This window comes from Lithobates pipiens, unplaced genomic scaffold, assembly GCF_037356315.1.
Source record: "Lithobates pipiens isolate NorthernLeopardFrog02 unplaced genomic scaffold, aLitPip1_a1.2 Scaffold_1, whole genome shotgun sequence".
Classification (NCBI taxonomy): Eukaryota; Metazoa; Chordata; class Amphibia; order Anura; family Ranidae; genus Lithobates; species Lithobates pipiens.
The window spans coordinates 45550447-45576195 of record NW_027507685.1 but is presented as its reverse complement, the minus strand read 5'-3'; the positions used below and the strand labels follow the sequence as shown (position 1 = coordinate 45576195).

Below are 25749 nucleotides of genomic sequence, written 5' to 3'. Positions count from 1 at the left end.
TAATAAATGGTGGGTGCCCTGATGCTATAAAAGGCAAACTAACCAGAGTCACCCGTAACACTTATACGGTGATCACTGGTGAAAGGGTTAACTAGGGGCAATCAGGGGGTTAAAATCGTTATTAGGTAGTATATGGGGGTCCCTGACGCTATATAAAAACCTGACGGGGAACCTATAACTAACTGACTAACCAGCGGCACCAGTGACACTTATACGGTGATCGCTGGTGAAAGGGTTAACTCTAGGGGCAATCAGGGGGTTAAAATCTTTATTAGGTAGTATATGGGGGTACCTAACGCTATAAAAACCTGGCGGTGAACCTAAAAAATAACTAGCTACCTAGCGGCACCAGTGACACTAATGCAGCGATCAGAAAAACTATTGCTTAGTGACACTGGCAAAAGGGGGTGAAAGGGTTACCTGGGGGCAATCAGGGGGTTAAAACCTTTATTAGGTAGTATATGGGGGTCCTGGACGCTATATAAAAACCTGACGGGGAACCTAAATAACGAACTGGCTAACCAGCGTCACCAGTGACACTTATGCAGTGATCACTGGTGAAAGGGTTAACTCTAGGGGCAACCGGGGTTAAAACCTTTATTGGGTAGTATATGGGGGTTCCCAATTGGTCTAAAAACCTGGCGGTGAACCTAAAAATAACTAGCTACCTAGCGGCACCAGTCACACTAATGCAGCAATCAGAAAAACTATCACTTAGTGACACTGGCAAAAGGGGGTGAACGGGTTAACTCTAGGGGTAATCAGGGGGTTAAACCTTTATTGGGGGGGGCTACCCTGGACTCGCAACTGACACTAAATGCAGTGATCAGTAAATAAATGATCACTGAAATCGGTGACACTGTGACTGGGAGGGGGGGGTCGAGGGGTGATTTGTGTGCCTATGTGTACCTACGTGTCAGTGTAGTGATTGGTGCACACTTACTATGTCCTCTCCTCGCAGTCCGGTCAAAAAGACCGCCCTGAGGAGAGTAACATCACTTCCTCCCTGCCTGTGTTTACACTACACAGGCAGGGGAAGCTTCTCATTTGCCAGGAGCGATCGAGGGGGGATGGCCAGAAACCAACGGCCATCCCCTCATCCCGGATCGCTCCTAAAGCGAAACAGACCGCCGCAGCCAGCGGGAGGGGGGTCCGTACATGCCATTCTGCCGACGTAGAATTACATGCGGCGGTCCTTAAGTGGTTAAAGCAGAAAAATGCCCAAAAATGCCTAGGTGTGAACGACATTACAATTTAGGCAGGAAAATACATAAAATGGAAACCACTGACTTTCGTTTTTGTACAGTAAATGGCATTATAGTTGCTGTGAATTACTGGGCTTTGCTTGCAATTATTGCTCTTTGTACTTTTTTAATAAGGCAGTATGTGTTTAATATTCAAGAGAATGTCTGTCATTCATTACCATAAGAAGTTTACAGTGTCTTGAAATAGTATTCATAGCCTTGAAATTTTCTACATTTTGCCATATTATAGCCAAAAAACGTAAATGTATTTAATTGGGATTTTATGTGATAGACCAACACAAAGTGGCACATAATTGTGAAGTGGAAGGAAAATAATTGGTTTTAAATTCTTTTTACAAATATGTGAAAAGTGTGGTATGCATTTATATTCAGCCCCCCCGATCAATACTTTTGTAGAACCACCTTTCACTGCAATTACAGCTGCAAGTCTTTTTGGGGATGTCTCTACCAGCTTTGCACATCTAGAGTGACATTTTTGCCCATTCTTCCTTGCAAAATAGCTCAAGCTCTGTCAGATTGGATGGAGAGGGTCTGTGAAACAGCAATTGTCAAGTCTTGCCACAGATTCTCATTTGGATTTAGGTCTGGACTTTGACTGGGCCATTCTAAAGCCCCATACGCACTATCGGTTTTTCTGCTAAGTTTTTCCCTCAGATTTACCAAAACCATATAATATGAGGTCAAACCTTAGGAGTTTTAAATTTGTATGCAATCAGGCAGGCCCTTGCACTACATGGTTTTGGTAAACCTGAAGGAAAAACTCAGCAGAAAAACTGATAGTGTGTATGGGGCTTAACGCTTGAATATGCTTTGATCGAAACTATTAAATTGTAGCTCTGGCTGTATGATTGGGATCGTCGTCCTGCTGGAAGGTGAACTTCACCCCAATCTCAAGTCTTTTGTAGACTCTAATAGGTTTTCTTCTAAGATTGCTCTTTATTTGGCTTCATCCATCTTCCTTTCAACTCTGACCAGCTTCCCTATCCCTACTAAAGAAAAGCATCCTCACAACATGATGCTGCCACTACCATGTTTTAAGGTGGGGATGGTGTGTTCAGGGTGATGTGCAGTGTTAGTTTTCCATCACACATAGTGTTTTGCTTTTAGGCAAAAAAGTTCAATTTTGGTTTCAACTAAGCAGAGCACCTTCTTCCACATGTTTGCTGTGTGGCTTCTTGCAAAATACAAAACTTATTTCTTATGGCTTTTTTTCAACAATGGCTTTCTTCTTGTCACTCTTCCATAAAGGCCAGATTTGTGGAGTGCACGACTAATAGTTGTCCTGTGGACAGATTCTTCCACCTGAGCTGTGGATCTCTGCAGCTCCTCCAGAGTTACCATGGGCCTCTTGGCTGCTTCTCTGATTAATGCTCTTCTTGCCCGGTCTGTCCGTTTAGGCGGACAGCCATGTCTTGGTAAGTTTGCAGTTGTGCCATACTCTTTCCATTTTTGGATGATGTATTAAATAGTGCTCCGTGAGATGTTCAAGGCTTGAGATTTTTTTTAGAACCTAACCCTGCTTTAAACTTCTCCACAACTTTATCCCTGACATGGATATAGTTAAAAGGTGATCAGCGGCAGTCTATGCCCCTAATGACAGTCAGGCAGTGTTCCTGGAGAAAACACTGAACAAACTACAAGAATTTCAGCAAGGCCACCTGCTTCTAGGTGGGGACTTCAATGTACCATTAATTCCGTCAATAGACACCTCTACGGCTAAATCGTCGATCCCCCCGAGCCACATTAGCCGAATTGCCAAATTTTTCCATAGAAGCCAACTGATATATGGAGACTGCAACACGTTCTATTCGCCCACACACAGAGTGTACACTAGAATTGACTATTTCATGATTCCTCATGGTCAACTACCGGCAGTGGGTGACACTGCGATCGGAAACATCACATGGTCGGATCACGCACCTATCCTTATGACATATTCATTGACTGACTGCACGCCACACAGGCACCATTTTTGGCGACTTAATGAGAGTCTTCTACAGACTCCAGAAGTTCTAACAGAGGTTACTAGGGAACTGGACCTATATTTCCAAACGAACGACAGCCCTGACTGCGACCCCAGCGTACTTTGGGAAGCCCACAAACCGGTTGTTAGGGGCATCCTGATTAAACACGGGGCCCGCATAAAGCGGGAACGGACACAACTTACTCAACTTCTGTAAAAACTGGACTCACTGGAATCCAGGCATAAACATAATTCCTCCCTGGCCTCGGAGGCGGACCTGGCGACTGTTAGAGGTCAGATTACTGACCTACTGTTGTATAAGGCTAAGGCAGCATTACAGTTCTGCCGTAAAGGGAGCTATGAAGCAGCTAATAAATGTGGGAAGTTACTGGCGAAACAACAACTGAGAGAGCACAAATTCTCCTCCTATATCCCCAGAGTGACCAGGAACGACAGGCAACATGTGACCCTCCCAGAAGACATAGCTCAGGAATTCAGGGAATTTTATTCTCAAGTCTATAATTTGCAGTCGCCCGGGGCACCTCTCACGGTCATGGAGGAATATATTTGTACGTCTCGGATACCGTTGCTACCCGCGGAACTCAGTGAGGAATTGGATTCACCTATTACTCTTATGGAGTTACAAAAAGCTGTGGGCGTGATGAAACCGGGTAAGGCCCCGGGTCCGGACGGGTACACCATGCAATATTATCAGACGCTGCTGCCTGTTTTGGGCCCGAGACTGATTCAATTGTTTCAGGCTATAGATTCGGAAACTAACTTTGCCAGGGACACGCTTAAAGCCCACATTTCGGTAATCCATAAAGACGGGAAAGACCCCACATTATGTGGAAGTTACAGACCCATTTTACTCCTAAATACAGACCTTAAATTTTACACAAAGATTCTAGCGACCCGACTGGCCCGACATATCCAGAACATAGTCCATTTGGACCAGGTGGGATTCATACCCTCACGGGGGCGAGCGATAGCACGTCTAAAGTACTCAATCTAATACACATCGCTCGAACTAAAGGGACCCCATGCGTTCTCCTGAACACGGAGGCGTAAAAGGCGTTCGACCGCGTGAATTGGTCATTCATGTTTTCCGTTCTAAGACGCATCGGTCTGGGAGAAGTCACGATGCATCGAGTGGCGAGCATATACTCAAACCCCACAGCACAGGCTAAGGCAAACGGGATCTTATCCGATCCCTTCCAGATTAGGAACAGAACAAGACAGGGATGCCCCTTGTCCCCCTTGCTGTTTGCCCTCTCCTTGAAAGCCTTCCTGTCTACGATCAGATGGGACCCCGACATACAGGGCGTGCAGGTGGGTAAAACACAACACAAAATTTCGGGATACGCGGATGATCTCCTGTTTTCATTAACGAACCTGATTATATCCCTCCCAAATTTGCTTAAACAATTCGAGATGTATGGTAAGGTATCTAATCTAAAGATTAATTTCACAAAATCAGAGGCGATGGGGATGAATATACCTTCGGCCATCCTCGAAAGGTTGAAAACAGAATTTCAGTTTAAATGGACACAGACTGCACTGACATCTGGGCACGAAAATTCCATGTGATCTATCTCGAATTTATGAACTAAATTTTCCACCCTTGCTAACCACGACTAAGGCGCTGCTGACTAAATGGCAGACGGACTTACACTCCTGGTTTGGGAGATGTAATCTACTGAAGATGTGTGTACTCCCAAAATATCTATATCTATTCCAGGCCCTCCCGGTTCACCTACCAAAAACATTCTTTCTACGAGTGCAATCTTTGTTTACTGGTTTTGTATGGGCGCACAAACGGCCTTGAATTCCACGTACACAATTAACTATGCCTAAACACTGTGGTGGGATTGCACTACCGGATGTTAGGGGGTATTATTTAGCAGTACAACTGGGCAGGGTAATTGACTGGCAACGACACAGGGAGCTGAAGTTGTTGGCGCAGATAGAGCAGGAGCAATCTACCATGCCTTTTGAATAGAGCGCTGTGGTGCTGGGAAGCCATACTGCCCACCCTTAAGACACACCCCTTGATTGGAAACACCCTGACACAATGCGCAAAGGCCACGCTTCGGTTATAACAAACGACCAGATCATCTCCTTTGACCCCCATTTTGGGGAATCCTAGTTTCCGCCCATGCCTGACGCCTGCATATTTCCAGACTTTGCGAGACTCTGATAACGTCATCACGGCTAAGTTTGTGATAGGAGATAGATGGCCCACCATAGCAGCACTCACTGACCCCCTAGGACGTTTTCATCTCACATTCTGGCCGGCCTTGCAACTACACCACTTCCTTCAAACTCTGAAGGTACCAATAGTATACGCGAGACATCTCACTACTTTTGAGGAAAACTGCTCTGGAGTAGAACCCCTCCCACAAGTACTATCTAAGACTTATAACCTGCTGAACACACCCCCTGAACAACCGGAGCTACCCAGCATAAGGAAGTGGGAAACAGATCTGCAGCGAACATTTACCGCTGTACAGATACAGAATATGATTCACTTATCCCTCAAATCCTCAATCTGTACCAAGACCCAGGAGAATAATTATAAGGTTTTGACGAGGTGGTACTTGACACCCAACAGACTCCACTCTATTTTCCTTGAGACATCGGATAGATGCTGGAGATGTGGGTCGGGCATAGGGACGATCTTACACTTTTTTTTTTGGGAGTGCCCTAAATTAACTCCCTTCTGGACAGCAGTTGGCGAGATATCTCAAAAATGTACGGAGTTTATAATCCCAGATGACCCAGCTTTTTTCCTGCTGCATGTCTCTATGCCATTCTATGCCATTTGGTGAATGCCGCCAAATCCTGTATCCCCTTGCTCTGGAAACAGCGGCACCCACCTACCATAGCAATCTGGTTGAAAAAAGTAGAGGAGATTAATAGGATGGAAGATCTGATCATGACCGCGAACAACAGAAGGGAGGTGTATCAAAAAACCTGGACCCATTGGAATCTATTTAAGTACTCGACGGAAGGCAAGTCCCTCATGGGAACAAGCCTCCGCGATTAAGAATGAGGTAAGGCACGCCGAAATACAGTATAGCTGAGAACTAACTGTCATGTCTATGGCCGTCTCCCATCCCTCCCTCACCCTCAGTCTTCCCGCCCCGTTCCCCCCCCCCCCCCCCCCCCCACCACTCCCCCCCCCCCCCCCCCCCTTTCTTGCTCTCTCCCTTTTCTTTTGCTTTCACTTTTTTCCTCGTAATTGGACCCACAGGCTACCAAATCTCGATAACAGGCAGTAGTCGGAGAGGAATGTGATATGCTATGCTGGGTTATATGCTGTAGTCTTTAGGTAGTAGACAACAATACTCACATGCCATTGTTTCCCAGTCAGTTGAACTGGTAATGGTTGTTCCTCTAGGGAAGCTATGTGTTTATATCTGTATGGTGCTGCAACCAAACGTACGGAAATCCCGCAGGTGGGCCCAACCTTTAATACCTGTCTTTGTATATTTGTTATGAAAAATCAATAAAAATATATTTGGAAAAAAAAGGTGATCAGTGCAATTATGTATAAACTATAATGCAAACTAACTCCTGTATAAATAAATATCTATCTCATATGCAAATATGATCCTGTGCAAAATGTATGAATAAACGTACCAATGGCATGTGCAATGCAAATTAATGTAGTTCAATTGTGCAAAATATATATCAGCCGGGCAAATAAATGAAAAAGTCCAAAATGGTCCTAGTAACATGAAACTACAACACGATAGATTGTAATGTAATGATGACAAAATAGTTCACTCTATCACTAATGGACCAATGGAAAAAAATGCTGAATGTACATTAAACGTAATAGATTAGATTCACTATTGAAGATTACGTTTGATGCACTTTTTCCATTGGTCCATTATTGATAGAGTGAACTATTTTGTTTTCATTACATTACAATCTATTGTGTTGTAGTTTTATGTTACTAGGACCTTTTGGGACTTTTTTCATTTATTTGCACGGCTGATATATATTTTGGACAATTGAACTATATTCATTTGTATTGCACATTTTGCTACAGTTATTAGCCATTGGTACGTTTATTCATACATTTTGCACAGGATCATATTTGCGCTGATCACCTTTTATCTATGCCAATTTTTGTTCACTGTATACACTTTAGGTCTAGCTGTAATTTATTTATTTTTATGAGATTAAATTTAATCACGCGATAGCGCGAGGGAACATACCTTTACATATTTTTATCCCTGACCTGCCTGGTGTGTTCCTTGGCCCCAATGATGCTGTTTGTTCTCTAAGGTTCTCTAACAAATCTCTGAAGGCCTCACAGAACAGCTGTATTTATACTGCATTTAAATTACACACAAGTGGACTCTACTAATTAGGTGATTTCTGAAGGAAATTTGTTCCACTAGATTTTAGTTAGGGCTATCAGAGTCAAGGAGGCCGAGCACAAGTGCATGCCACACTTTTCAGATATTTGTAAAAAAAAAAAAAAACGTTGAAAACCATTTCCAATTCTGTGCCAGTTTGTTTTGGTCTATCACATAAAGTCCCAATAAAATAAATTTACATTTTTGGTTGTAACATGACAAGATGTGGAAAATTTCAAGGGGTGTGAATACTTTTAAGGCACTGTACAGTTAAGAGGTCACAGTTTTTAAAAAGCTAAATACAAATGAGCATTGTTAACCATTTGTGTGCATAGTTGACAGTTTGGTCTTTTTCTGTTGTCCTGCATTGGTCTGGAAAATTGTTTGTCACAGACAAATTTACTCTGGCTGAGTAGTGTTTTAGTTCTGTTGCTTGCCACATACAGGATCAGTCTCCACCAATCTGGCAATTGGTGACTCTATTTAAGCTGTGCTTAGATCAGCTACCATGGCCTAAGTAATGTTTGTCCACATGTTGCTGAACCCTGTACATTGTGGTTCCTTGCCTCTGGGAGTCCCGCAATGCACTCAGTTCACATTTTCCTAGAAATCATGCAGGCTGAGCGCAGTACCTTAGCCTTGAAAGTTCAGCTGTACACTCTGCTAACCTCTCCCTGAAAATCCTGAAAACTGAGCCGTAACCCAGTCCTGGAAGTCCTATTTGTTGTCGCCTAGTCTCCAGCTCCCCTGGAACCCTCTGTATGTTGAGCTGTACTTGTAGCTTGTGTGCGGTACCTATACACTGCTCATTATTTATTCCAGTGGTCAGTGCGTCAAAGCCTCTTACTCACCTTGCCTTGGCTGGTGGTACCTGGAATACTGACCTGGCAGGAGGAAGCAGCCTATACAGCTCTACCATCATGATCTCTAGAGGAAACCAAGCTGTTTGTTAGACCCCTTTCACACTGAGGCGCTTTCCGCTCTTAAAAAAAAAAAAGCGAATGAAAACTGCTTCCCATTAATATCAATGGATGTTTTCACACTGGGGCGGTTGGCTGGTGGTGAAAGTCCTGCAAGCAGTATGTTTGGAGCGCTAAAACGCCCCTCTCCATTGAAACGAATAGGAAGCACTTGAAAGGTGCACAAAAAGTGCTTCAAAAGCGCTGCAAAATGGTTCTTTTGAGTCATGGGACCTTAAAGTGGGGTACCCCCTAAAAAAAAAAAAATTAAAAGTCAGCAGCTACAAATACTGCAGCTGCTGGCTTTTAATAATCGGACACTTACCTGTCCCGGGTTCCAGCGATGCGGGGGAACGAAGCCCCCCCCTCGCTCCCCGCTCCGCTCGCGGCGCCGTCATGCATACTGTGGGCACCCGGCTGTGGCTTCACAGCCGGGCACCCACTGCGCATGCGCGAGCGGCGCAGGGCGCCGTGATACGCCGTACAGTCACCTGGGACACGTGACAGGTCCCAGGTGAATGTGCGGCGCGAGGGGAAGTGATGTCACCAGCCCGGGCAATGAAGAAGGCAGACTACGAGGGACCCCCTAGCAACCGGTATTTAGAGGTGAGTAAAAATTTTTTTTTTTTTGCCAATTATTTTTTTTTGATTTTTTTTAAGAATTTTAAGTAGTTTTATTTTTTGGGGGGCAACTCCACTTTAAATGTAAAAAAAGCACACCGCTAACGCCTCAAAAGCACCGGAAAAGCTCAGCAAAAGTGCTGCAAAAACGCCCGACTGTTTTATGGGCAGTTTTCAAGTACCTCAGTGTGAAAGGGGTCTTAGAATCTTCTTGTTGGTGAACCCAGCCATGGTCAGAGTAGGTTCTCTGGTTGTGGTTAAGTCTGTGACAACATGATCTTCACTGGTATAACGCATGGAGAATAAGTCACTTTCCGGTGTAGTTCCTATCTATTAACTTTCTTGTAATGTATTGTGTATCAGTTACTGTATGTTCTAATGTATTTCTTATATTCTATAATATTTTTTTTTCAGATGATTTATTCAAGTTGCACAAACTAAAACCAACACTGAAGTGGCGACAGACCTTTGATAACTACTTGAAAACAATGCCACCCTATTTCTTAATGGTAAGCTGTAGCTGCTTTTTGGCCACTGTTGCAGAAATGAAAGAAAAAAAAAACACTTGTGTACTTAGACAAACTATTTATTTAAAAATGGTATACAGGCTACTTCTAACCACATGTGTACATTCACCAGAGTGGATAAAAAGTAGCATTGTTAGATTTTTCTGTGTAAAAGAAAATGGTAAATATTGTAGCCTTTTAAAACTCCCGATACGTTTCAAGATTACAGTTGATGTAATACTTTAAAGTGATGTTTTGGATGGTGGGTGAATAGAGGGCCATGTATGTAAAATATGAGTTTGAGTGTGGGCTTGTACGTTGCATAGTAAGTCAGGTTGGAAAAAGACCATCTAGTTTATCCAATAGAACAAAAAAATTGAAAACCTACATTTAGACTATTCTTTACCCACAGTTGCTTCAGTGGAAGGTAAAAAAATTATTTTCCAGGGGGGAAAAAAAATAAATCTTAAAATGAGAATTGTGAGCGTAAGACTTTGTAAGATTCCTCCACATTAATTTCCTTCATGAATCATTATTGAAGATGTTGGGGCAGATAAATATTCAAAGAACATCCATTAGTAACTAGCAGTAGTCGATAGCACAAACATTTGCTATCTACATTTCCTAAAATCCTGAAAACCCCTAAATGTATCTTTAGCAAATTATTTATTCTGGTTTTGGATAAATTGGAAAAGTTGTAAATACATATTACTGTAGGTTATCCCCTATTCTGGTGATAGCTGTATTTGTGTGTGTGTGTGTGTGTGTGTGTGTGTATTTGTATTGGATAATTGTTTTAAAGAGGAAGTAAACTCTCCCACTCTGATGCTTCTTTTCATTTAGTCCATTATAATAAGTAATTATCAGACTCTAGCCACTGTAATCCAGCCCAAATCGCATATTACTTACTGTTTAAAGAAACTTTAAAAAACTTGTTTCCAGGTGTTAGGCAGCACCATCTTAAAGTGGTTGTAAACCCTTACAAACCACTTTGACCTACAGGTAAGCCTAGATTAAGGCTTACCTGTAGGTCCAAGCAATATCTCCTAAACCTATATGGTTTAGGAGATATTTGCCCGAAAACGGGCACCGCTGTCTACGGCACATGCGCCGTAGACAGCGGCGCGCAGGCGCACTGAGCGCGGCATTTCCAAGAATGGAGCTGCCGCGCGTGTCGACTCCCGTGCGCATGCGCGGGAGTGACGTCATCGCGGCTTCGCCGAATGACAGCGGCGGAGCTGCGAGACGCCACCAGCAAGATGGATGCGGCGGAATACAGGGGACAGCGGCGACATCGCTGGCTCCTGTGTCAGGTAAGTGACACATAATGGGCTACTATGCGATGCATAGTAGTCCATTATGCTTTGCCTTTGCAGGGAATGAAAGAGGAAGTAAACCCATTAGGGTTTACTTCCTCTTTAAGTATTGTTTTCTGAGTCCACGCTGGAGTGCATTTCTGCCCTTACATTGAGCACTTTCTGTACTGTTAACCAAGCCTCCTTCTCAATCCAATGTTTCTATGGCAACCCTGCTTCCATGTTCATAGCTGACTTGTTTTATTTCATAGTATTTACTTTTGCTGCTTATCTAGTGTTTCCGTGTGAGTCCTATCAGCTTCAGCTGATAAGACTGCAGTACTGCTTTACACTGCATGTGTCACATGGTGTGTAGGAGGAAGCTCTGAGTGATTATGAAGCCTCCTGGGATATCAGTAGTGTGCTGTAGGAAGTCCTGATAACAGATAGATAAGCACATAGAGAGTGTGCCGTAAATCGGGGGAGATCTGGGCATGCTCAGTGACATCATTCTAAAGAACAAAAAGGATTACAACAATACTAAGCAAGTAATTGGATATCTACAAGCAGTGTTCATTAGGGTTTTTTATACTTATTTACATGGGACAAAGTTGTGGGGGAGGGTTTACAACCACTTTAAGTTCCTTCCTTTTCCCCTGGAATATGACCTACAATATGTTACTGCTATGAGCAGAAGCATGAAGTAAGCAAAGGCTAGAACATTAAAATTAGTGTTTCTTTCTCTCCATGTAGAACTTAAACAATTCCAGTGTATGTTTCAAAAGGGGGACCTTTCTGCAGTTCATTTCTTGTGAGGTGTCACTTATACAATATTCTGTCTAAAGAATATAATATATATATAATGATATTGCGATATATATATAAAATTAATAATGATATATATTTAAAGTAATGAAAGTCAAAGCAAATAGTGATGGTTTCACTCATTTTGAAGTTTTTTGCTACAATGTCTTTCACATCTTCAGTATCTGCTTGTGATGGTAGTAAATGTAATGATTTTTTATCCTTTTTTTATTTTTTTTTTTTTTTTTTTGCTTTATGTAGAATGCCATTTAACCAATCAAATTATTTTTCTTTACTTTTTTTTTTTTTTCCCCCTCATTTAGCCATTAAAAAAAGCACTGCGGATGATGGGGGCTCCAAGCCTAATATCGGACAACTTGGACTGTGGTCTTAGTTATAGTGTTATTTCTTATTTGAAAAAGCTTAGTCAACAGGTAACACATGCATAATCAATAATATTGCTTTTGGTTGAGATGCCAAAATGTGTTATGAGTTATGTGTAGCTGTGAGGCCTTCCATATCTGTCCCTCAGTATAAGCCTTTCTGAAGCTTCAAATTATTTACTTACAAGCACGTCTGCTTGGTACTGAAAGGTCTTTAAATTGTTTCTCTACACTTTACATGTTGCAGACGAAAATGGAATCTGAGAGGATAATAGCATCTGTTGGAAAGAAGGCCCCACAGGAGACTGGGATTAAATTAAAAAGCAACCCCACAAGAACATTTTTCATTCACAATAGAGATTTCAAACAGCCTCTACAGGGGACCTCCGGAGATGCCTCTATCCGACTTTCAGAGAGTTTGAAGGAGTTTCCTGGTTTCCAAATTGGACTTTTAAATAAGGTATAGTGTCCATTTAAGTGTGCATTATTGTGAAGTATTTCCCCCATTATCTTGAAATCTGGAACCGCGCTCTATATTTAAAGTAAGGCATTCCTGATTCTCTCTGTTCAGCACAGTGGATGTTTCTTTGCAACGTTTTCTTTCACCTTTTTGCAACGGTCTGTTGGGGCTCATTTACACAGATAGTGAGCTGCATTTTACAGATGGGATCTCCTAACTGACAGCTTCTATTCTCTGTGGATGAGTGGAGGTGTCCTTGAGTAAGTGCAGGACAGATGTTGCAGTGCACAAGGATGCCATCTTTAGTGCTTTCTCACTGAACTTCATTAGCCGATTGGGAAATGCTGCATGTTGAGCTGTCTCTGGGAAGCGCTTTTCACTAAGCACCTGAACAAGCCCGACGTTGCATTTTTATATATAGTTTAATTTTGAACTACCTGTCTAACACCTGGCTTTTGTTTAGGATCTGAAGCCACAGACATACAGAAATGCCTATGACATTCCACGCACAAACCTCCTAGATCAGTTGACAAGGATGAGGACCAATTTGCTGAAAACACATAAACTGATTGTGGGGCAAGATGAAGGTACAGTCCTATTTCAGGTCTATTCTATTACTAGCAGCTTTATGTTATGTGGCATATATAAAAAATAAAATAAAAGGGGGAAAAATGTTAAAACGCATGAAAACTGAATATTTTCTGACTTGTGTGAAGGTCACTATCTAGAACCCATTGCTTGGCTCCATACCCTCTCATTTCTTTATTATTTAACCACTTAGCAACCACCCTATAGCAGTTGTATTGCTACAGGGTGGCTGCTGTATGCAGGATCACATATAAGTGATCCTGCACTTCTGGGTAGTCAGCACGAATATGCGCAGCTGGCGGCTCACTCCTGCGATTATTCACAGCAGGAGCCGATGGGTGGGTGCTGCGGACTTGATACCCACCGATCATTTAGTACACAGGCAGGATTGCAGTATGCCTATGTAAACTAGGCAAATTGCCGTTCTGTCAGGAAGGAAGACCTGGATCCTGTGTTCCTGCAAAGCAGGGACATGGAACCATGTCTTCCCCTGGTGCAAGCACCTCTCCCACAGTAAAAAAAAAAAAAAAAAAAACACCAGATAGGTACACAGTTAACCCTTTGATAGCACCTGTTTGATATTGATCCTTAATTTATGAAGAAATTTGAGTTTGTTTTACATTTATTTTTATTGGATAGGTTTCATAGCAAAAAGAAAAAAATTTTTTTTTATTTTTTTTGTTTATAGCACAAAAAATAAAAATACGGAGGTGATTAAATACCACCAAAAGAATGCTCTATTTGTGGGGGGAAAAGGAAAACATCAAATTACTGGGTACAGTGTCTCAGTGTCGCACAATTGTCAGTTAAAGTAACACAGTGCCGTGTTGCAAAAAATGGCCTGGTCAGGAGGGGCTAGTAAATCTTCTGGAGGTCAAGTGGTTAAAGGGATGGTCAGCCTCCGTAACTAAAAGGGTGACTTGGGAGGAATTGAAGCAAGTTTGACTTATTGACTTTACAAGAAAAGTAGAGATTTGATTATATAACATCTGTCGCTTGATGTTCTGGATCTACTGAGCACTTTCTGTGGAATAATCAGTGGTGGAACTACCAGAGTCGCATACGACCGGGCCCTGGCATGTTCCACCACTGTGGGGGGGGGGCCCCAAAAGCCTAGTCTGTGGATCCACAGTGGGGGTTACTGGCTGCAGTTGTAAGTGGAGAGTGCCTGTTAGAGTCTCACTTACACTGCCCAGACAGAGCCAGCACTGACATCCCACTCGCGCCCCCCCCTCTCCTCGCATGGACAGGAGAGAGCTAGGTCCACTCCTCCTCCCGCTCAGGTCGTCGTGTGTGCCTGCAGCCCCACCCACACTCGGATTGGAGTGGGGATGGGAAAGCCTGGGGATGTGTGGGGGGGAGGGGGGGGAGCCGGAGGCAGCATGGAGAATGGATATGCAGACTGCATGAGCCTCCTTCCTTCCTTGGGGTGAGGTGAGCTCACATCCATCCATTCAGCCCCTCCCTTATCTCTACTGCCTCTGAATTAGTACAATAATGTAAGGGGACCTCAGATTTAAGGGGTGTTCCGCAGACTCTGATGTAAAGGGGGCTTTGGTGACCAGAGTTCCCCTTTGCACCAGAGTTCCCCTTTGCACCAGAGTTCCCCTTTGCACCAGAGTTCCCCTTTGCACCAGAGTTCCCCTTTGCACCAGAGTTCCCCTTTGCACCAGAGTTCCCCTTTGCACCAGAGTTCCCCTTTGCACCAGAGTTCCCCTTTGCACCAGAGTTCCCCTTTGCACCAGAACACCTATTCCATCAGAGTTCCCCGGGTTCCCAGAACACCTATTCCATCAGAGTTCCCCGGGTTCCCAGAACACCTATTCCATCAGAGTTCCCCTTTACATTTAGAGTCCACAGAGCTCCCCGTTAAAGTGAAATTCTGCTGACTCTCTGATGTAAGGGGGTCTCTGCCGTTTTTCTCAATAACTTGTGGAAATCTGGCAATACCGTTTGCACACCTTTTTTGTGTAAAACTGGATTTGTGCAGCTCAAGTCTGTTAATATATGGATTGTATGTATAGGTCATTTAATTTTGTCCATTGCTTATTAAAATTTGTCATCAAGTTTAAGGTTATGTAATTGTTTATACTGTGTTGGCAATATATCTTTTGATTTATGTTTCAGACTGTCTGCATAGTGTCCCTGTGGCACAGATGGGCAATTACCAAGAATACTTGAAGCTAATGCCTTCCCCTCTCCGAGAAATTGATCCAGATCAGCCCAAGAGACTGCACACCTTTGGAAATCCATTTAAGCAAGATAAAAAGGTATGACTATGCCATAACAAAATAATGAGTTGGTGCACAAGGTTTAGAAAGGTACACTGTACTCTGCTGTATTTCAGTATTAGAAATATTCCTCCTCCTGCTGCAGTTTTGAAATCGTTCTAACAGCAATCAGTGTCCACCAGTGTGGTCTCCTCAATGACTACCAGTGCAGCACGAGGGATGAAAAATGACCGGATGGCACAGCGGGGATCTCGGGGTGTCACAGGCATTGTATGTGGAATACCGACACTGTAATGTCCCACTTCCCACCGGCATTGGGACAGCACGCTGTCAATCACAATGCCAGCAGGACATTACAGTGATCGGTATTTCACATACAATACCTGTCACAGCCAGAGATTCCCGCTGTGTCATCCAGTGATTTCTGATAATGATCAGGCTCTGCTTTGACGGTCAGGGAGCAGAGGAGGAGGACACCTCCTCCATGGGCGGCACAGTACGGGGGCTGAGAGACCCCCTTCAACCACTACAGAAAATCGAACTCCCTGCTCGATTTTGGAGAACTGCAAGGGGAAGTGTCAGACCGCTGGCTGAAGATACAGGAGAAATAGCAGCCAGTGGTCTTACAAACAGGAAATCACCAGGCAAGAACGCTTTTTGTGTGCTACAGTGTACATATATGGAGATAAATCAGCCTAACAATATCATATCCATTACAAGTGCTGAATGCAAGACTGCGGGGTGGATTTACTAAAGGCAAATACTGTGTGCACTAATTTTCCCTAGCAAATGTGGTAAAGCAAAAAAAAAATCTGTTTTGTTTTTTTTTGTTTGTTTTTTGTTTGTTTTTTTCCTTGCATCTGACTTGGTTATTCTTTACAAAGTGCAGCTTAACGCATTTACTAACCGGGGAAAATGAGTGCAACTGCACTTGCAAAAGTGTACAGTCTATTTGCCTTTAGTAAATTCACCCCTGTATATATGCTAAATGCAGGTATAGGGTTAACGAGAGATGTGGACATCCTGTCACGTCCGCAGGCATGAAGCAACATTTGTACATAGAGATTCTATCTTGCCATTCCACTCCAGTGGCAGCATGTGTAAATATAAGCACTATGGGTCTTCCACATAATCAGATGAGCTTGGTGGTGTAAAGTATAGCTGCTGAAATCAGGCTTGGCCAGTCAAAAGGTCTGTGCAAATCCACAAATGCTGTGGTGGATGACGGGAAGGCCCAGCTCCACAATTTCACTGAACATTCCTCAGAGGATTATAGAACATGTTTACTTTTCCTATATTGACCCAAACAAGCTTGATTGGTTTTACATTAGTTGGTTCTATTATTAACATGTTTTTATTTATTTTTTTCTACTCTAGGGTATGATGATTGATGAAGCTGATGAGTTTGTTGCTGGACCTCAAAATAAAGTTAAACGGCCTGGGGATGCCAACACTCCGGCCTCTTTAAAGAGAAGAAGAAGCATGTCTCCACTTCTCCTAAGAAGACCTCAGACCCCCCCTATTATAACCAATCATGTAGGAGGGAAGGGGCCCCCTACAGCACCAGGTAGCCAAACGCCACACAACCTAATTAAGCCTATTCCTATACACAAAGGTAAGCCTCCATTATTTGCTGTGGTTTTTATTCTCTTTCTGCATAGGATTTTCATGATTATGGAGCAATTTAGCATTATTCAAACTTGGGGAAGGGTGAAGGTTTATAAAGTCCACCTCAAGTTTATATTTTAGTTTTGAGTAGTTATTGGAAATGTAAATCCAACATGGCTCAGCTCTTTAGGATGGATTAGTGATTTGTATCTCTCGACAGTTTTCTCCTTAACATGTTAATCTTAAATAACTTTTATTAATGTGAAATTATGTTTTAATCTTGCACATGGAGTTTTAACTGCTTAAAGAGGAAGTAAACCCTGATGGGTTTACTTCTTCTTTCATTCTCTGCAAAGGTAAAGCATAATGGACTACTATGCATCGCATAGTAGCCCATTATGTGTCACCTGACACAGGAGCCAGCGAAGTCACCGCTGTCCTCTGTAGTCCGGCGCATCCATCTTCTCGGTGGGTCTCGCCGCTGTCATTTGGTGAAGCCGCGTGATGTCACTCCCGCGCATGTGCACGGGAGCCGCCACGCGCGGCATATCGGCGTTAACGGGTGCCGCGCTCAGTGCGCCTGCGCGCCGCTATCTACGGCGCATGCGCCGTAGACAGCGATGCCTATATTTCGGCAAATATCTCCTAAACCTACACGGTTTAGGAGATATTTCTTGGACCTACAGGTAAGCCTTAATCTAGGCTTACCTGTAGGTCAAAGTGTGTTGTAAGGGTTTACAACCACTTTAAGGCCTTAGATTTAAGAGAAGTGACCTGCCGCAGTACCAAGTAGCAATGGCATGCTTCCATCCTGGGTAAATTGTATAAAAAGAAAAGGGGGGCAAGTGGGACTTTAAATGAAGCATGTCAATTGAAAATAAAAATAATAAATTCATGTGAGTAGATGAAATGATTTAGATTTAATTTATAATCCATAACCACTAGGGGTAGTCCATGATCTGAATGCATACAATGGTAGTACAGTAATATAAATATAGATATACACTCAATATATTTTCATAATAATAATCAGAGTCTGGAGTATAGACAAATCAATGGACATACATGGATGCAATTCATAACAGAAATACATAAATTACTAATCAAAATACATAAAATCACATGAAGTACAAACTCTATAGGACAAAAATTGATTTTATCAAGGATTAAAATAAGCTTAATTGGGCATCCTTAGTTTGAGAACCCGACGCATTTCTTGGCTTCTTGCCAGTCATCAGGGGTGGGATGCATGTTTTTAAGCAATAGAAACTGTTAGAGCTGAGATATAACCGTCTCATCTGGGGTTGAGGCAGGGTTCCAACTATCCCCAACAATGTCAGGGGGCAGGCCAGGAGGAACCAAACCAGACACCCTCAACACTACTCCACTAGGTACTGAATGTACATGTGTGTTACCCAAATCCACATGTAGAGTTAAGGAGTGATCCCTTCCTAGTGGAGCACAGTCCACAGTGGACAAAGTTGATAAGGATTTAAACATTAATATTAATCGGTGGTTTATGTGAGCTCAGACAAGTATATTAAAACACTTATTTGTTAACTGTTATTTTTCCTTGCAGGTTTACATCCAATTGGTTGTACTGGGGCAACATAGAGCATAAATTATGCAAGCAGTGCCCTAACATTTCATCATTAATCCTTCAGAATAAAAACTATTCTATTTGACGTGAACATATGTTTTATGTTTAAATAGTATTGGTAGCTATAGGAAAATAAACAGTCCTATATTTAACTTTGGGCAATATTAAATGATGTTTTAAAGATCTTTAATTTTACATCAAGCCTGTGATATGTTTCACTCAAAGCCTTCTGTTTACAAAATGTTGTGTTTTCCAGATGCCAATAATACAGTAACTTCAGAAAGTAATGAAGAGAGGACTGGCAATGGTCAGGTGATAGAAAAACAAATAGATAGACTGTCTCCACTTATTGCCCCAGCTGCTCTAGGTGATGACGATTTGAACAACTTTGATTCTGTTACTGATGAACTAAATTGCTTGGATGAGGAGAATTTAGACCACAAGCCTGTTAATAACGCACTTATAAAGTCACCCGTTGATGACTACACACCTCTAGAGGATTCTCCAGTGACTCGGGAATGCATTTCTGCAATAATTGTGCCAAATTCCCTAAAGGAAGCACAAATTATAATGAACGGGTCAAATGCAGATATTAAGATCAGGGTCATGAAAGAAGTTCGGAAGCCGGGAAGAAGTAAGTCAAAAATTATGTTCTAATCTTATCAGTTTTTGTGTATAGTTTTTCAATTTTGATTATGTACATGAGGGCAGCCATTATTTGTGCAATATGTATGCAGACTCTGCTCCCTACTTAGTAGTGCTGCAAAATAGCTGTGCTTACTACTACTCCACTTTTAGTCCAAGTCCACCAAACTGGTCTGTGTGACTGAAAATGGTGCACTCTTTGTGGCTGAGATTTTTTTTATAAAGACAGGTCACAGATTATGCAATTTTTTTTCCTTCCACAAAGAGTGGAAGGAAAGAAAATTGGTTGAGTTTCACATCAATACAGTAACAGTCAGTATTGATGGAGGAATCCCTCCAGCAGTGCTATTGTGTTCTGTTGGTGGGGAGCCCTCCCTGCTTGCATAACACAATGATTGGTGGTGTTGGCTATAGCCAGCAGCACTAACCACTCCACACCGCATCAATCAATAGATCGACATGTGTACAACCGGGGTGCCCCATACTTTGATGGAAATGTGTCAGGTCTCTGCTGAACACGGCATATTTTGATCCAGGTATGGCCAGCTTAAGTCATAACAGTTTTGTAGTAGAGATTAAGCACTTTTACTAATGACTAACAATGATTTGTAGCTAGCAATTTAATAGTTGGAGTTCTGGTGATCTGTTGCTGCTAAAGTTTAAACTGTTTGACTTCATCAGGTTGGTGTGCTCTGAAATAGTGATTGGTGTCTAAGCCATAAAAGTAAAAACAGAATGATTACTGTAGACAAGCTGGTCACTGACATGATGTAAGGCTGCTCAAACTCAACCGCTTAGCGACAGAAAATAACCAATATCCATAGTGGAAAATCACTTTAAAAAAATGTTGCAAATCGCACATCTGACATAACCATTAGAGTAAGAATTTATATATTGAGAAAAAAAAAAAAAAAAAAAAATATATATATATATATATATATTATATTGTATGTGTGTGTATTTCTGGATGTTAAAGTAGACCTTTGTAGTTTTCTCAAAACTGCACACCGCAATGTTCTTATAGTTCTTATCTGTTCATTATGGTGTGCTGAATCGCATATGCATCAAGGTGTTCTGGCAAGGTGCTTTGGGTGGTATTCATAATTCATGTCCCCACAACACAGTGGAGTTCACTTTATGCAATACTGTGCAGTGCCGTGGTAGTTCATTGATGCTTTCTGTCAGTGTATCTGCTTGCCAGTATGGGATGTATGGGCACACAGATACAATGACTGACAGATCTGCAGGACACCCGCAGGGCACCAGCTGGTGCAATGCTTTACAGCCTAAAAAGAAATCAATGCACTTTTTTTTTTTTTTTTTTTTTTTTTTTAACCTGCAAAAAATTGGACATTTATCAATATTGGTGACCAGCAAAGCAGTGCTAAACAGGAGTAGCAAGACAGATTATGCCATAGATGTGCCATAGATGTATTACAAAGTTGCAGCTTGAATGATAAACTCCTGTTTTTGCTGCTGTAAAGTCTCACTGTGACCAAATGAAACCTGACCCTGACGACTTAATTGTGCATCTATTTAGAATGAAAATCTGTCTCATCTTCAGTAATCTGTTGCAGACTTTGCTAACCTGTCAGTTGGCTTTCCAGGAATTCAGACACACAGATTGCAAATACTGTAAAGATGTCACAGAGACTTCAAGGCAGCCTGATATGCATCCAATTGTGTGACTGATGTATTACGGGGTTATAGCTTGGATCATAAATCCCTCCTTCATCTGCTTCACAGTAGCACTGTAATGGAATGAAACCTGGCTCTGACTACCACAGCCACATGGGGCTGCAAATTACCCTTATTTGCATACCACTGTGTCAAAAATTTGCTTGATAAATGTTTCCCAGGAATTTGTTTAGAAGCCAGAATTGTATACAGACCAGTGCACAGTACTCCTTTTATTCTTTTTTCACCACCCTCTTTACATATCACTTATGCACATACAGTGCCTTAAAGTATTCATACCCCTTGAAATTTTCCACATTTTGCCATGTTACAGCCAAAAACGTAAATGTATTTTATTGGGATTTTATGTGATAGACCATGTTTGCTTTTATACATGTTTGCTGCGTCCTTCACATGACAAGCCATGTGGAGGACACAGCAAACATGTATAAGGTGCTCTGGTCAGATGAGACCAAAATTGAACTTTTTGGCTTAAATGCAAAATGCTATGTGTGGTGGAAAACTAGCGCTGCTCATCACCCTGTGCACACCATCCCACAGTGAAATGTGGTGACAGTATCATGTTGTGGGATGCTTTTCTTCAGCGGGGACAGGGAAAGCTGGTCAGAGTTGATGGTAAGACGGATGGAGCCAAATACAGAGCAATCTTATGCCGCGTACACACGGTCGAACTGTTTGACGTACTTAGTCCGTTGAAACACATTTCAGCGGACAATCCGCTCGTGTGTGGGCTTCAGCGGACTTTTTCAGCGTGCAGTCCGGAGTACTAAGAATTTCGGTTTTTCCACAAATCTGTCCGTCGTACTTTGGTTTCAGCGGACAATACGGTCGTCAGTATGCTAATTCGACGGACTAAGAATGGCGCATGCCCAGAAAGGATTTACACGGCGGAAGGGTGCTTTGCTGTGTCTTGGACTTCCTATTTCTAGTCACGTCGTACGTGCCGTACACGTCATCGCTCAAGCTTTCGACGGACTGTTTGTGTATCCGTGTGTGGTCAAGTCCGTTCAGTGGAAACTACGACGGATTGTCCGTCGGATTGTATGACGGACTAAGTACGCCATACAATCCGCTCGTGTGTACGCGGCATTAGAAGAAAACCTGTTAGTCTGCAAAAGATTTTAGACTAGAGCAGAGGTTCACCTTCCAGCAGGACAACAACCCTAAACGTACAGCCAGAGCTACAATGGAATTGTTTAGATCAAAGCATATTCATGTGTTAGAATGGCCCAGTCAAAGTCCAGACCTAAATCCAATTGAAAATATGTGGCAAAACTTGAAAATTGTTGTTCACAGGTGCTCTCCATACAATCTGACAGAGCTTGAGCTATTTTGCAAAGAATATGCAAACATTTCACTCTCTAGCAAAGCTGGTAGAGACCTACCTAAAAGACTTGCAGTTGTAATTGCAGCAAAAGGTGGTGCTACACTCAGAGGGGCTGAATACATATGTACGCCACACTTTTGAGATATTTATATGTAAAATATTTTGAAAACCATTTATCATTTCCTTCCACTTCACAATTATGTGCCACTTTGTGTTGGTCTATCACATAAAATCCCAATAAAATAAATTTACATTTTTGGTTGTAACATGACAAAATGTGGAAAATTCCAAAGGGTTTGAATACTTTTTCAAGGTGCTGTACCTACACACTGCATAAAAGATACATAAGCAATCCAACACCCCTCTGGTGGCATCTTCAGCCCTGGTGTCTCTGCTCCTGCCCGACATTTCTTTCCCCCCAGGGCAGCTCACCTCCACACAGTCCACTTTGCTCCGGCTCCTGATCCAGCACAGGTCCTCCTCCTTTCCCTTAGTCCATCTCTCCTGAAATTAACTGGCAGAGCACAGCATTCTTGATTATTGAAAAATGACATCACATACACTGCACTTTGTTTACATCTCTGGAATAGAAATTCTGACCATGTAATCCAGTAATGACCCAGCAACCAAAGCTAACTTACAGTATTGTATAAAAGTGGGCTTTGCGCTACTAAAAATAAATAAATGAATAGGTAACCTAGTACAAAAACTAGTGACAAATAGTCTGTAAAACCTGCAGCAAAACCTAAAAGTGTTCACAATACACCAAATAATATAAAGTGATCTCGCGCAGTAGTAAACAATTACTCAAACAAGATGAAAGCCACAAAGGGATACAAAGGTGCAAAAATGTGAAATCCCCTCAGGGATTAATAAAGTGCAAACTGTATAGTGCACAAAATTATATATAAATGTCCCAAAAATTAAAAAGTATATTTATGAACAAAGTGCAAAAAATGTCAAAATAGGAGATCACAAAGGTCGATAGATAAAAAACATGCTACAGGGAAAGAGTTCAAAAAATGGCTAAACAATGGAACAGCAAGCTAATGACAATATGAGTCCATAAAGAACTCCATAGATTGCCTCCTGTAATGGTAGTCTCACAGAACTCTCACCTCATATAAATGAAGAAATTCACATCAATGGGTAAGTATGTCTTTCCATCCTATTGGAACCTTTTCCCGATCACTTACAGCAGTTCTGATGTCTCTGACAATTCTTCCAACAGTGTATACCCTCCACACAGATGCCTTAATATGCTCCGGTGTGTAATAGAACACAAAAATGGGGGAAGAGAGAATACCTCCAATAGTGTAGTAGGTAAAAAAAACTCAGGGCTACTTTACTAGTTAGTAGGTGGATTCTTACATTTAAAAATATAAAAACAGGGAAATACATCTAACGTCCCTTCCGGTGTGCGTCTGATTCCAGACCTACACATTACGTCACCTGATGAAGTTTTTAAATGTAAGAGTCCACCCACTAGCACCTTAATAAAGTAGCCCTGAGTTTATTTAACCTACTGCACCATTGGAGGCGTTCTTTCACTCTTTCCCCATTTTTGTGTTCTATTGCACACCGGAGCATATTGGGACATTTCTGTGGCGGGTATACACTGTTGGAAGAATTGTTCAAGGCATCAGAATCGCTGTATGTGTGCAGGAAAAGGTTCCAATAGGATGTTGTGGAAAGACACTACTTGTCCATTGATGTGAATTTGAAACCGAGCTATCTGAAATAAATCTGCTATAAAGGTGTACCACACCCCCAGAAAGATAGAAAAATTGAGAAAGCCCCTAGATGTGGGACTTTATAGGTACTACCATATTCACATACGTAGGAAAATATGTAAAAAAAAAGTATTATACAAAGAAATACATAGTTACAATATCACAGAAACATATAAATAATCAAGGATGCATAACAATACACAAAAAAATCATGGATAGGTGTAATGGAGTAACCCAAACCCAACGACGTTTCAGAGATGTCGTATTCTCCATCAGGGTTTTTTTTTTTCAGGTAACAACATATCTAAAAGATTTAGACAAGGGAATCAGCCAAAAAAATCACAACTAAAATTGTTGTAATGCCATTTGATAGTACAATACATATACTTACATCCTAATCACTAGATAGGTACATTTTAGCATCCAAAACAATTTTAAAATAAATGCAGAAGAGACATCCTGACGCAGGGGCCAATCTGAATCCTATCCAACCAGATATTCTTTAAAGAGTATATAGATGGTAAAAAAAGGGAAATTGGAGCAGGCAAGGGAATAATATTGCATTCCCCCACTTAATCACCTATCCTATCAGCCACACTGCAGTCCAAAATATCGGACCAACAGGGGGCCTACATGTGCACTGGGGCCCAGAAAAAGCTGGAGATGTTATACGGCTGTGAGCTGTCTGAGTGAGGAACTTCTCCTGGCATCCCATTACAGCGATGTACTGGTGAACAAGTGAATTCGGTCCAACAGTAACATATTGTGGAAGCACTTTTCCCTGCTATTCGCTAATGCCACCATTTCCTCCATCTATTTTGTTTAATCTTGACACTTAGTTTACTTTTAATACTGCAATACATATTGATTTTTAGTTTTGCTTACAGGCCTACTTTAAAGTAAAATTAAAGGCTAAACATTTTTTTCTCAAGTTTTAGTTTAAGTGGAGATTAATAAGAACACCGGTCAGGTTTTTATTGCTGCCTGTGCCCTTGTTTAGGAGGTTCACCTTGTCTTTTTGCCATGTTTACCATTATCACCGAAATAAAAGAAAATCCCAAATTTTGGATTGTTCCCAGAACAGCAATAGAGGGTACATCTTCCAATGGGGACTAGTTCTGGTGACAACCATAAATTCCCTCACTTCCTGTTGTGGCTATAGGACCGGAAGTGAAATCTCCCCAGACACTGATGGCAAAAGGGGAAAAAAAACCTCTAACTTTAACCGGTTATAATTGTCCCTTACTCTATCCAAAATGGCATAAAAAAGGTTTACCTATATTCCTACTTTAACAATGAATGGCAGCACGCATTAGAGCATGCTTTTTCAACCAGGGTGCCTTGGCAAAATGCTTACAAATTGCCCCAAATTGTTCAAAATGGTGTACAAGCCAGTGGGTGGATCAAGACTGCAGGCTTCCATTGTTCATTACAACCTTGGGCACCAAGAATGCCAGCCGTTGACCTCCTAACAACCATTGACGTCGTTTGTTGATCAGGAGGACATTGGGCGCCTACACTACATCCTTGTTTGCTCCACTCCTGCTGCTCTCCGTCAGCACTGGGGTCATAGCTGTGTGAGGGAGAGAAACTGAGGTAGAAGAGAAACACTGGATTACTAGTAAGTACCAGTGTGCAAAGATGTATTTGCTTTGGAAGAATAAATCATCTGTAATGTTGGGTGCCCTAT

The 25749-nt window shown here is 42.0% G+C and overlaps 1 protein-coding gene across 3 annotated transcripts in view; it reads left to right on the top strand.

The window, feature by feature from the left end:
• LOC143996294 (integrator complex subunit 6-like) overlaps window positions 1-25749 on the top strand; it is a 136171-nt gene that overhangs the window by 94291 nt on the left and 16131 nt on the right. For all 3 annotated transcript variants that reach the window (XR_013277542.1, XM_077491421.1, XM_077491309.1), the window contains exons 10-16: window positions 9596-9690; window positions 12110-12220; window positions 12417-12629; window positions 13093-13216; window positions 15345-15487; window positions 16826-17063; window positions 18913-19290. Coding sequence is in view for 2 of the 3 variants with exons in the window: in XM_077491421.1 (XP_077347547.1) it covers window positions 9596-9690; window positions 12110-12220; window positions 12417-12629; window positions 13093-13216; window positions 15345-15487; window positions 16826-17063; window positions 18913-19290 (1302 nt within the window). In the remaining variant the exon portion in view is untranslated. The remainder of the gene's footprint in view (window positions 1-9595; window positions 9691-12109; window positions 12221-12416; window positions 12630-13092; window positions 13217-15344; window positions 15488-16825; window positions 17064-18912; window positions 19291-25749) is intronic.